The sequence below is a fragment of the Podarcis cretensis genome, assembly GCF_951804945.1.
Source record: "Podarcis cretensis genome assembly, chromosome: 13".
NCBI classification, from domain to species: Eukaryota; Metazoa; Chordata; class Lepidosauria; order Squamata; family Lacertidae; genus Podarcis; species Podarcis cretensis.
Window position 1 is genome coordinate 39711909 of NC_137182.1, and position 13273 is coordinate 39725181.

Below are 13273 nucleotides of genomic sequence, written 5' to 3' on the forward strand. Positions count from 1 at the left end.
TTCTCCACGTCACTGACATACATTTATTCCATCATGGAGCCCAAGGCAAAGTATATGTGGTTCTCAGGCAGTCAGCCATCCAGGCACAGCCCAGACCCAGACCTGCCTAGCTTTAGTAAAGTAGTGCCTTCCTGCATTTTTTAGGCCACACCCTGGGACTGGTGTTTCTATACAAAATTCTACTGTGCCATTTAGTGTACATTTCACAATAATTCTCTCATCCTCACACCAAAACTGAGGGCATGCCATTAATTTTACAAATTAGTAACAAACTGAGTAACACCCAACTTAACTCTGACTCCCAGATAATATACAGCTGAGGATTTGAATCGGTTGCCAACATCCAACTCTTCATCTCCTTGTTCCAAGCCAGGAATATCCTTAACTAGCCACAGATTTGCACATTTTTGCAGCAATTATACAAACATGAAAAATTAAAACCACACATTGCTGAGTTTTATTCAAAATGCTTTAATTTAAATCCTCTTAGTAAATTGTTGTTTTTTTACATTTTCCTTTTAAATTATTATTTTTTTAACACAGAGGAAAAAACTGGGTGATAAATTACAGGCACAGTGGAAACAGTCCATTAATTACATTGAATAAAGAGGAGACATCCCAAAGGAGCAGAGAACAAACAAAACCCTTGCTCGCACATAAGGTGGCAGCTTGAAGCCACAGAGGTGTTGGAGGGCACACACAGTCTCTGTCTCAGGAAGCAAAAAAGGAAGTGCAAATGGCTTGCCACCAAACACAGCCCAGCTTCAGAACCTGGAACAGGAAAACATGAGAGAGGGCAGGTGGTGTCCATGGCGGTAAAGAGATGCAAGGAAGCCTTGGGATGTGGGAATTTCTTTGGGAGACTATAGGGAATTATTTAGAGGCAGCCAAATGCTGCAGTTCATTCCTCCAGGCTAAGGACTGTTATAGCAAAAAGGCAACAGGAAGAGAAAAGCTTAAGAAGGTGCCAGTAGCATTGGATGTAAAATAAAAAAGAAAGGAAGTGGCCAAGAGGCAAGACCACTGCAGCCTATTCAGCAATCGCCCTCCAGTTCTAGTCTTGCTTCACAGCAGGCTGGAAAGGGGAGGGGAGCAGTGAGATGGCACCTGAGGCGGGTAAATCCATTGCCTACACTAACTTCTTAAGGAGACAGGCATTGCCTTCAGGGGAAGGCTGAGCTACCTTGAGCATCCCTGCCCCAAGTTCTGGAGCTGTTAAAACAAGCTCACAAACACACACACTTACCTACGGCAAACACAACTGGCCTCAGAGCAACAAGGCAGGGAAATTTCTGCCAATGTTTATTCAGCCCTTTGGGGCTGCTGACGTGCCACAAATAAGCAGTATGCAGGGGAGTGTTGTGTAAGAAAAATGTGTCACCTAGTTGCTTATTTGCAAGGCAGCAGACACCGTCTCTGATGAATTACCTTGGCGGTCCTATAGGTGTTACTGTACCTGCACAGCCAGTCTGAAGCAACCTCTCCACCACAGCACCTTACCTACACGTGGGATGTACTCTGTCCCACTAACCTGCTCCCCTGCTACTCCCACTGGGCAGTCATTTTGCCAGTTCTTAAGATGGAAGCAAATGGAGTGAATTTAATCCAGTTTATCTCTCCATAGCCTTTAACCAGCTGACATATAAACAGGAGCGCCTGGTCAGATGATGCTTCCCAAAGAGATGATTGTGCCAGGATAAAAGCATCCCACTTGCATTACAAAGGCAGAGCTTGCCTTTAGCACTAGAAACTGCGGGAAAGGGTGAAGGGGGCTGACAAGGAAGAGCCCCAGGGGAGCACAGCAGGAGCTTCCTCAATAACTAGACGGAAATAAGAGACTGGAGGGCTGTTCAGGCAAAGCCAGGAGGGGGAATCATCGCTTAAAGCAGTCAGCAATGGGCGGAGGGGGTTTGGGTGGGGTAGTGGGTGAGGGTAAGGAATTGCTGGCCGCCGGGCCGGGGGTGTCCGTTTTCCGCTTGAAGCGGTAGGTGATGGGCAGGAGGAGTTTGCTTTTCTTGAGCGCCTGGACCTTCTTGAGAGTCTCATCGTCCAGAGCCATGAAGCAGCGGCGGGAATACTCCAGCAGGCGCTCCTTGGACGAGTCAAATTCGCCCACCTCCGCCACCTTTTCAGGGGCCACGATAAGGAGCTCAGCAATGGGCGTGGTCAAGGCCACAGTGTTACGGTCCACACGGTGGTGCTCAAAGGCCCGGCTCATGCTTTGCAGCTTCTGGAAAGTGTACAGGATCTTCTTGTAGCGGCACAGCACCCCATCCACATCTTTGACTGCACAGGAAGGGGTTGGGTTCAGAGGAGAGGGCCCCAGCAGCGACCCATAGAAAGGAGCGTGGGGGGAAAGAACAAGAGAAAGGGTTGAGGAGGAGAAATGGGGAAGCATGGCCACTCGTGAAAACACCCGAGAGTTGCGAGAGGCAGAAATCACAGGAAATGGGAAGGACCGACAGAAGGAGGCAGTGACCCGATGGAAGCCGAAATTTGGGAAGCAGAAATTAAAGGCAGGATAAATTAGAGTCAAATATACCAGCACCAGGGAAGGGGGAAGGAAAGGGAACAGCCCAGGGACCAAGCAAAAAACAGTAAGTAAAACAAGCAGGTAATGCAGGTGTTGAACATTCAGGAGCAGCATCCACAGATAAGAAAAGGAGGATATGCAGAGAGAAAGGATGGAAAGTGAGAGAAAGAAGAGGTGGAGGAGAAAAATGGAAGCAAGTGATCGTGTGTGGCAGGCCAGCCGGTTGGTTTGCAACAGCAAGGGGGGGGGAAAGAGTGGTGGAGGATTAGGACAACGGGAGAGGAGGGTGGATAAATGTGAGAATTGAACAAGAAATGAAGAAAAAGAAGGAGAGAACATATTATTGCAGCAATTTATAAAGACTTGATGCTTTTGTGAGGGAAAACCTAGAGGGGTGGGTGAGTCACAGGCCAGCATTTCAAGAGGCATTCCTGTTTCTCCAAGGGTCAGGATTCCTCTCCTCACCTCCTTGGGCTGCCAGAGGGAAAGGATGGGTCAGAAGGCATGGCAGGCCCAGCCAGGCGACTTGTCCATGCAGAACTGCTCCCAGGAGGATCAGCTGGGCCTGGGAGTGGGGATCTAACGCACACTGCCGTTTCCTCAATTTGAAACACAGAACCCCCATCTCAAGGGATGCTGCCTGATACCTGGCCAGGGCTCTTCCTGCAGCCCTGGTGTCTATGACGAGATTTGTGAGCTGAGGAAACAAAATTCCCCATAACTTGTCTTGCTGCTATGACTCAGTGGGCTGGAGTCCCAGAAGCTCCCTTTCTCTTGTTCCTAATATAATTCCTTTGCAGGGAGGGGAGGTATCCCATGGGCATTTCCCTCCCCCATTTCCCTCTGGTGATGCTTCCACCTCCATCATCTTCTTCCCAACCCTGTCACTATGGAGTGAACCACTGGAGGTTACGGCCGCCGCCAATATATGGCTATGGCTACCACCGTTTCTGTCCTGGCCCCTTTCCTCAGCAAAAGTGTCTTCCACTCCTCAGGTGGGTCTCGAACCTTTGTCCCAGATGGGCTGTGCACTTTGTGAGCTTTCCTTCCTCCCCTTTTGAGCACCGCATTCTGAGCCGGTTGGTGAGCATGGGGGCGGGGCTGAATCCATGCCTACAGGGGATGCCTAGGGGCCAGCAATAGCCTGGTCATCGCTGTCTCTGAGCCAGTGGAACTGCTAAATGGGGGCACAATAGTGGCATAATTTTGTGTGTTGGTGGAGGAAATTGTAATGAATTCTTATTGAGAAGGGCATTGGTGATTATATGCTGGAATGAGCTCTGTTCATATCTGTCACTTGGAAGAACATCTCTTTTCTGTATGCTGATCTATTATTTTAATGTATAATAGGTTGTGTGTTTTTTTAAAAGAAAGACATTCAAGTCTTAAGATCACCAGTCTCTGCTTACAAAAGGGAGTAAGATCCTCCCCATTTCTGCCATGGAAAGGGGGTGGGGACCCTCTGCCTTCAGCTCTGTAGGCTGAAACAGTGGTTCCTTACTTTGACCCCCCCCCCCTCTTACCACTCACCTCTCTGCCTCTCACGGACTTTGGGCTTGGCAAAGCGCCGCCTGTTGACCCCTCCTTTTTGCTTCTTGTGCTCTGCGGACCCTCCTTCCTCGGGGCCGGCACTCATCCAGGAGCCCATACTGTCGTCGTCTGTCACATCCCCATTCCGGCTGTCAGACACCTCGGACCGCCGTGGGAGCTGCTTGCTGCGGCAGTGCTCATCTAGGGCAGAGGGGAAAGGGCAGGAAGCATCAGACCAGGGCCTTGCAGAGCCAGGCAGAGGCCCAGACCAGGTAGATAATGCGGGGCCCCCTCTGTCTGGGCCTGGACGCCTTTGCGCCTCCACGTTCGCCCCAGTGCATCCCCTGCGATTGTGAATATGCTGACCGAGGGGGCCAAGTGGCCCATATGCCCCCCCCCACTCTGTCTGGGCCTGCATCAGACAGAGAGGGAGACAGAAGCCCGCCATAGCACAGCTATATTCAAGCTCCTCAAATCAGAGAACCCTCAAAAAAACACAGCCCTTGACTCTCTAACACAGGGACCTCCAACTGGAACTCAGTTCAGGCGTCTCTCAGGTGGATGCCATTGCCATTCTAAGAGAGCCAGGGAGGGGTTCGTGGTGAGTTCTTTTTCTAGAAAAATAGCACTGCGTCCTACCAAGGTGCCTTGGCTGACATTCCCCTGGCCCTTCCTCCCAAGAGAATCCGAAAGGCGCCCCCTCCCAGCAAAGCACCAGCCACCCACCCACTCAGCCTCCGGAGAACTTGAGAGTTCTCGAGTTACCAGTATCCAGACGGGCGCAGGAGATGAACTTGTCTAGCTGGCAGCGCAGGAAGTCCCGTTCTTCCTCCAGGTCCTCGATTCGCTTCTGCAGCCAGGAGTTCCTCTCCAGGGCCATGTGGAGCTGAGTCCTCATGCTGGTCACCAGGGTCAACGAGGGAGCTGGCATCTCCGGCGTCTCTGAGGGCAGCACAGTCACGTCACGGCGGAAGTTCGACTTGCTCACAATTACTTGCTTCCCCACTTCTCTTCAAACACCCAAAGATCTCGCACCCAACTCTGCCCAAAAACCTTTTCTAACCCTTCTCGCCCTTCCTGTGAGAAGCAAACGGGGCAAGGGAGATTTGCACCTGCCTTAGCCTTCTTTGCATCTAATACAGTGCTACCTCGGGTTACAGACGCTTCAGGTTACAGACTCCGCTAACCGAGAAATAGTACCTCGGGTTAAGAACTTTGCTTCAGGATGAGAACAGAAATCACGCGGCAGTGGCATGGCAGCAGCAGGAAGCCCCATTAGCTAAAGTGGTACCTCCGGTTAAGAACAGTTTCAGGCTAAGAATGGATCTCCAGAACGAATTAAGTTCTTAACCTGACGTACCACTATACTTTGATTTTCATCAGGAGCAAATTAACACATACAGTAACTGATTTCTCTCCCCACCCCCAACCATTCTCCTCTAGACCCATTTGAGTTTCACCTTCTTTAAGAAATTCAAAATGTTTGATTGCAGAAGACAACCGCTGCTGAGCTCTGCAGTGGGAACTGGAAAGCAAACAAGCAGTGTCTACAACAAAATGTTGCAGTGTGGAACCTGCACACACCTACACTCCACAAACACCACTTTTTCTGCTGTGATTTCTGAAATGGCGGCGCCACTTTCTAGAAGTGCCATGATTGTGGAAGTGACAGCAGGTGCATATTTACCTGAGGAATGGCAAAAAAACGGGGTTCTTTGGGTGCCGAGTCGCCCAACGAGATCTAGCACATAGTTAAAGAGTATTCGTTCATATATTACTGACAGGAAGCGGGGGTATTTTTTCTCACCATCAAAATTCTGAGGAGGGCTCAGACCATAATACAACTGTTGCTGAGTTTGAGTCTGCGATTCCATTTGGTGCGGCTCATCCAAAGGTATGGCTATTTTATAAGCTTCATTGTCTTCCTTCACTGTAAATATCAACAGTAGGGGAATTGCGGGGGGGGAGGCAGGGAAACAAATGTCAGAGCCGAAGAATACTCATCCCCCCTTTTGTAAGATCAACAGTTTCAAGGCAGACAAAAATATTACCGGACGTGACTTTGAGCTAAGTTCCCACTGAAATCAATGGCACACATGTTCCCATCAACTGAGCTATCCAGGATGGAACCTAAATCCAATCAATTTGGCCCACTACTAGGAGGGGAGCAGTTTCACCCGTCTCCCACCCTCAGGGCCTTTGAAACCCACCCCTCTCCCATCAGACATACACTGACCTGGCTTTGCTCCCGATCCACGACGTCCCCTAGTTGCCCGTTGGTGATGGTGGTTACTTTCAGTCATTGTCCTCCCTCCCCAGGTGGGACGGATGCTGCTAACCTAGAGAGCAGGAGAGGTGATCTAACTGGGCAGATCTGCCTGATATTCTGTCTCCCCTAGATTTTCCTAATGAGTGAACTCCAAAGCAGCCTCCCCTTGTACCCTGACAAGAATCCCCAGTCAAGGAGCCCCCTTTCTTGAAATTTTTTGCTCTTTTCAGAGAACACTGAATTACAGTCTTTCAGGTATGTCCTCCCATTCTATAAATGTATAATTCCAATAATGCACATTAACAGCAGGATGGGGGGGGGATAAGGTGTAGCTCTTCCTAAAACATATTTGAATACCCAGTGCTTTTTTTCTAAAAAAATGTTTAGGGGTATTCTCATTTTGACTCAAGAAAATCACCATTTTATAGTTCAAATTGGGGGAAATAAATACAGTGAATGGACAAAAGTACAAAGATTCACAAAATGTTTAGGGGTATGTGTACCCCTGCATTCCCCCAGAAAAAAGCACTGAGAATACCTGACAACAAACTAGGGTCTACGTCATGATGGGGAGGAAGAGGTTCCCACCCTGCTGGGTGCTGCCTTACCAAATCCCCCCAGAAGCCATCCCACCCCACCCCAACGATCCATTTTGATAGGTTACTTGGCACTGTAATGACATCAGTTGACTGACAGATGGGTGGCCCTGCCCACCTGTCAAAGTTGACCTATAGGGTGCAGGGATATAAAGATCTGACTCACCAGGTCAAAAAAGTTCCCAGGTACCCCCTATCTCGCACTGTTTCCAAGAGGATATCTACCTGAGCCAGGGTGACACTTTGGGATCCAAGATCTTCTACACAGCTACCTGTCCACTTAGGAAATAGCTCCAAACACCTGGACAGAGGCAAGACAGGGAAATTAATAGGTTAGGCCAGGAGATCCCACAGCAACAAAAGCAGGGAGGGGCACTGCAGTGGAGCGATGCCCCCTATGAAATAGGAGGGGATCCCCAAAGCAGTTGCTTCCAGCAGTCCTGTAAAGGCACAGGGGTTGTAAGGCCAGCTCTCTTGCTCAGATAAACTTATTTTCTCTCTCAACCCAGGTGAAACTCATGGATTCCGCTTTCACATGCATGTACACCACATCCCTTGATTACTCAAGCATCCGTCACCCAGAGTTGCAGTGAAAATTCAGTCTCTGATGGTGCTATATCTGTGATGGCTCCATTCATTTATGCAGGTTACTCCTTGATGTTTCAATTGAGTCATGAGTGCACATGCTCACACTCATTCTCTGGTTCTCTAGAACTGGATCAGAGCAAACCACTGAAGGTCATTGCCTCCCCCCCCCCCGACTCCCTTTGAAGTATCTAAAATTGTTTAGGGCTGGAAACCACATTTTCTTGTAGCTTAGCTATGCCTGCAAAGTTAATGGATTGTATGTGGGTGGAAGTTTGGGGGATGGGGGAGAGATAGAACCCCGCTTCCATTCAGTTCAGTTCCCATGCTACCACTAACTTGCACAAATGCACATACACACCTCTCTTGTCCAACCTCAGTCAACAATTCAATGCATATCTGTTAATAACAGACCATTATATAGGGATGGGATGCAATCTCTTATCAGATCCAGCCCCCAATATTTCAGCAGCTAGACTCTTAACCAGCTTCCAACACTGCAGAATGCATTCTCTATGTATTGCACTGATGCAGCTTACTTTTTTTTTAAATGCAGTTGAATAACCAATTACTAATTAAAAAAACACTGAATGTTGCAATCCTTTCTGTATGTTGATATATTATTGCATTTGCTACAGCATTTTCCCAAATGGATTAAAATGTGCAACTGGCAATACAACCAGTTATCGATAGATAGAAAGACGCATCTGTTGCAAGCTGCCTTGAGTTTCATATTTACATGGAAAGAAGTGGCATAAATATAGAATAGAATCATAGAACTGTAGAGTTGGCAGGGACAGAAAGAGTCATCTGGTCCAACCCCCTGCAGTGCAGAACAAAGTGGGACTTGGACCCACAACCCTGAGATTTAAAGTCTCATGTTCTACCAACTGAGCTATATGTTTTAATAAATAAAATAAATGCATTGCTCAGATCCATAGCTACGGGGGCGGTGGGGGCAGGGAGGTGGCTAACTGTGTTTTTTTTTTTGCACCAGGTGAAGCCTCCAGAGGAGCTCCATCGAGGCTCCCAGCCTGTGTGTGTGTGTATGCAAATGCACATGGGGGTTTGCCAAAGTAGGTCATCAATCCAGGTGAATAAAGCCTAGTTGCTACTTGCAGGCTCCAGTTCTCTATTCCTTGGCTTGGCCCCTCCCTCCTTGTCACACAGACTCTAACATGCTTACCTAAAACCCAAAAAGCTCAGCTTCTGGAAACCAAAATCTGAAGCAAAAGCCAACTGACAAGTAACTCAACCAGTGGAGACAAGGGAAGTCACAATATTCTTAGGGGTGCCAGGGAAGCAACCAGGGTGCAATGCATTTGGGGGCACAGCTCTTGAGATCCTGAGGTGCAGCTGTCTCAGCCGCAAAAGATCTTGGTCTGAGCCACCTCTTGGAGTCCTACAGGTGACTATCACCGCCTAGTCAGGCCCCACAGTTAACACCTGCATGGCATTTGCCTTCCTTCCCCGCCAGTCATTGACCTTTGCCCACCTACCCGTTTCCTCATTGCCATTACTTGGTCCTTCAATGATGCCCAGACTTGCTCGCCTTCTCTCCGACTCCAAACCAACTGGCCACAGCAAGGCCTCTCTCTGTCTCTCTCTCCTCCTCCCGTTTCTCTGCATCCTACTAGAATCTCGCTAGTAACCAGATACAAGCTTCTCCCACGCAAACTCCCTACAGCAGGCCGGCTCGAGACGACGTCAAGGAATTGCCTGGGATGGAGGGGGGCCTGTAACCCTCCCTCTCCGCCCCACCCGCTATCCCCCATCAAATCGGGCCTTTGGCAAAGAAAACCAGAGCCCACCACCACTCCAAAATGGCCCCGGCTGCTGCCCTGTAATGAAGGATTCCTCCCTCCCCGTCCCCCAATGTCGGTGGTGGCGACGCCCGCGCCAAGACTTTGGAGACGCCAAAGGACCCCCGTGCGCCCTCGGCGCTGCGCCCCGAGACTTGGAGAGCATTACGCACGGGATGCTTGGGGGGGGGGGTCAGATCTCCAGAGAACCAGCAGCGGGGGTAGCGATGGGCAAGGATCAGGTCAAGGTGTGTGCAGGGGACCGAGACTATCTCTCACAACCCCCCGCTCCTGCCAGGACACGCAGTTCTTACCTTACTCTTGCACAACCGCATCCACGCCGGAGCGTCCCAAACAACAGCTCCGGGTTGCAGCTGAGCAGGGGAGCGTCTGTAAAGTGCAGCGAGAGGAGGTGGCGAGGAAAAGGGAGTAGGAGGAGCGAGACAGCTTTGAAGTGAGGGGGGGGGCACGTCGCCGGCTAGAGGCAAAAAAATAATCTAATACTGTAATTCACAGCAATCCCTTCGTTCCCGGAGGGCAGGTTTGAACGTCTAAATGAGCCACCACGGATCTAGCAGCACAGATGCACGCCGCGGATGTCTCCTAACAAGCGCAATACTTTGCACAGGAATCTGCTCGAGCTGCCTAGCTTGCCAGAAATCAAGTGAAGCACGTGCACTTGTGAAACAGCCTCCGGGAGCAAATGTTGAGGCTAAGTAGAGGGAATTATCTCCACAAGGCTCTCCCAACTCTTCTGGCCCTCTAACCAGCAATCAAAAACGTAAATCACAATTGGCCTTGCTTACAAATCCAGTATTTTTTTCTACCATGTGTAGTACTTTCAGAGGTTGCTCAGTCTACCGTGCTGCCTTGGTCCAGCCTTGGAAAACGTTAAGTATCAAGGATGACAGGACCTCTAAGCATGTGCCAAGAGCCTTCCCCACACCACAGTCACTGTTACACATGGGTGTAGCCAGGATTTATGTTAGTGGGGACAGGTTTTATGTATGTGTGTGGGGGGAGAACCTCAGTTACTTAAGGATTTTTATTTATTTGCTTGATTTAGGGGGGCAGTTGCCCCCGCCAGCTGCGCCCTTGCTGTTACCCTGTTTTATCTCACATTAATAACCAAAAAATTTGAGCCAGATTTTCAGGAAAGAAAGATGTGACTTGCGGGTAGTGCAGCTTGGTCTAAAATTCAAGTCCTGTGACAGCAAGAGGAGCCTGGGAACTAAGGAGTCATGCCTGGCAAATCAGGGGCCTGGTGGGAAAGTATCTAATGGTACTTGGAAGGGGCATAAGGTGGCATCTAAGGCTGCCAGGGGAGAGCCAGCTGATGGACATGGTGAGGCATGAAATTGCTAGAGAAATGTAACATTAAATTGTATGGACTACATTTTTACAACTAGAAATATCCCCTCTTTTTATGAATGGAATTATGGGCCCATGTTTTACTATACACTCAATTAAAAGTTTTTAGGCAAGTTCTGGGTCATGAGATCACCATCTCTGCTGTAGGTGATACCCATTCAAATTTCCTGGATCATTCCCTCCTTCCCTGTCCTTCTATAGTGACGTGTTTGCCACCTGTCTCTTCCTGAGTTGAAGGAGGTCTGAGGCCAACTTGAGGTCCACTATAGAATAAGCGTCTGCTGTCAGGGGCACTAATGCCTCTCAATACCAGCTGCTGGAGGAAAGAAAGCACAGGTGGAAAGAGGTGCTCTTGTGCTCAGGTCCCGCTCGTGAGCTTTCCCCAGGCATCTGGTTGGCCACTGTGAGAACAGGATGCTAGACTAGATGGGTCATTGGCATGATCCCTTAGTGCCCTTCTTATGTTCTTTCAAGATATTTTTGTTGTTGTTGTTTAGTCGTTTAGTCGTGTCCGACTCTTCGTGACCCCCTGGACCAGAGCACGCCAGGCACTTCTGTCTTCCACTGCCTCCCGCAGTTTGGTCAAACTCATGCTGGTAGCTTCGAGAACACTGTCCAATCATCTCGTCCTCTGTTGTCCCCTTCTCCTTGTGCCCTCCATCTTTCCCAACATCAGGGTCTTTTCCAGGGAGTCTTCTCTTCTCATGAGGTGGCCAAAGTATTGGAGCCTCAGCTTCAGGATCTGTCCTTCCAGTGAGCACTCAGGGCTGATTTCCTTAAGAATGGAGAGGTTTGATCTTCTTGAAGTCCATGGGACTCTCAAGAGTCTCCTCCAGCACCATAATTCAAAAGCATCAATTCTTCGGCGATCAGCCTTCTTTATGGTCCAGCTCTCACTTCCATATATCACTACTTTCAAGTATTATATATTTCAAGATATAAAAGGACAGAATAATATCCATAACCTGTGTCTAGCACCTCCTTCCCTCTGATCCATTGATAAAATACAGATCCAGTGCTTGCTAGTACCACAAAAACATTCGTCAAGGCACAATTCCTCATGATTTTTCCACATGACTATAAATAACAGAACACATACGTGGATACAGAGGTGACCTGTGATTTGATTGTGCTTTTGAGGGGGATGCCTTGTAAAAAAAATAAAGATGAAGGTCCGTAGCAGTCCTGGAAGGCAGTGAATCTCTAGTGGTTATGGTTCAGTCAACGAGGAGAGATATGAACTTTGATTTGATGGTGAGTTGTGGGAGGGAGGCAGGGATCTGTGAGGGAAGAAATGCAATTTCAGTAAGAATTGTTTTGCTGGATCCATCTTCTCTCTCTCTCTCTCTCTCTCTCTCCAGGAAAATGAAGTGACTAAGTTTCCATTCACATTTTCTATCCTTCCGCTGTCACCCCCTCTCTTCTCCCGCCTTCTGTGATGCTCCATTTTCCTCCCCCCCCCCTTCCCGTTTTCTGCTCAGTTGCCAAGATGAGTCCTTGAAAAACACAAGGAGGTGGAACAAGGAAACAGCATCCCTCTTCCAATTTCCTCCTTTACCTCTATGTGCTTTTAAAATGGGGGGGGGGGAGCAGGGAAGAAAACCACCCCAGTACAAAGGGGCTGGTGAGAAGGAGGCACAAAGGCTTTGTGGGCTTCATGTTGCCAACCCTAGGTGGAACTATCACTTATTTATTAAATTTGAATACGCAATAAAAACAAGAACAAAAATAAATTATATTTTTTTAAAAATGACACACACCCCACACAAACACAGTTAAAAGGATTTGGATATAAGAACATATTTCTTAACTGACCATGAAATGTGGGCCAGTGTCTCCACTGTCACAAGCTAATTGTCACCAAAATCAAGACCAGCAGTTAGACTTTGAGCATAACTATAATTCATCCACTCTCCCCCATAAAATAAACCATTCAAGCCACAATTGTACCTCTCAACATCTAGGTAGTTGGGTGGGCTGAGTACTTTACCCCATAAAAGGGGGCTTCTAAGCTGGCCCAGCCCGATAAAGAGAAATTTCTGAGAGGGAGGATGAAGAGGTTAGATGGTTGGTGTCTGTCTCAAGAGACAATGGAGTGCACATCAAGGGGCCAAGTCAAAAGTGACCTCCCTGGGGAACAAGCTGGGCAGCGTGTATGTAGGTCCTGGGCTGCCCAGATGACAAGATCATCTCAGCCTCACTGATGTGGTCCAAAGGAAAGTGGGGCAAGTCATTTGGCATCAGCTTGGCTACAGGAGTTGCTGGAAGGAGCCATACAAGGTGCCATCTAATTGTCTTAGGGTCTCCACTCTGGATTTGTGTAGGGTTTACTCCTTCGGCTTTTCTTCTCCCAAAGATATCCTGCAAGGCAGCGGGGGAAGAGGAGACATGTCATAAAGATGGCTGTGGAAGGATGTTGGGGAGTCTGGAGTGGGGGAGAATGCCGCAACATGCCAGAACAGAGCCTAGAATGTGCAGGAACAGGCATGATTTTAACACCAAAACCCATAATTAAGATTAAAAATAGGATCCCAGTGCCTGGTCATTATCCTAGTGGGTGGGAGAAGTCATGTGGCAGAGAAAAGCC

General features: G+C 48.7%; 1 protein-coding gene across 4 annotated transcripts; it reads right to left on the minus strand.

The window, feature by feature from the left end:
* Positions 1-451: 451 nt before the first annotated feature.
* Positions 452-9682, minus strand: CCDC106 (coiled-coil domain containing 106). 4 transcript variants are annotated; one of them, XM_079951151.1, is made up of 7 exons: positions 9630-9682; positions 7154-7229; positions 6300-6402; positions 5871-5993; positions 4829-5005; positions 4064-4264; positions 452-2286 (listed from the first exon to the last, which is right to left on the minus strand). In XM_079951151.1, the coding sequence occupies exons 3-7, from the start codon at positions 6364-6366 to the stop codon at positions 1874-1876; spliced, it is 981 nt and encodes a 326-aa protein (XP_079807277.1). In that variant the 5' UTR covers positions 6367-6402; positions 7154-7229; positions 9630-9682; the 3' UTR covers positions 452-1873. The 4 variants fall into 4 exon arrangements, with proteins under 4 accessions (XP_079807277.1, XP_079807278.1, XP_079807276.1 ...); XM_079951152.1 differs by lacking the exon at positions 9630-9682 and adding an exon at positions 9013-9363; XM_079951150.1 differs by lacking the exon at positions 9630-9682 and adding an exon at positions 7482-7529 and having other exon boundaries at positions 7154-7228.
* Positions 9683-13273: the final 3591 nt, after the last annotated feature.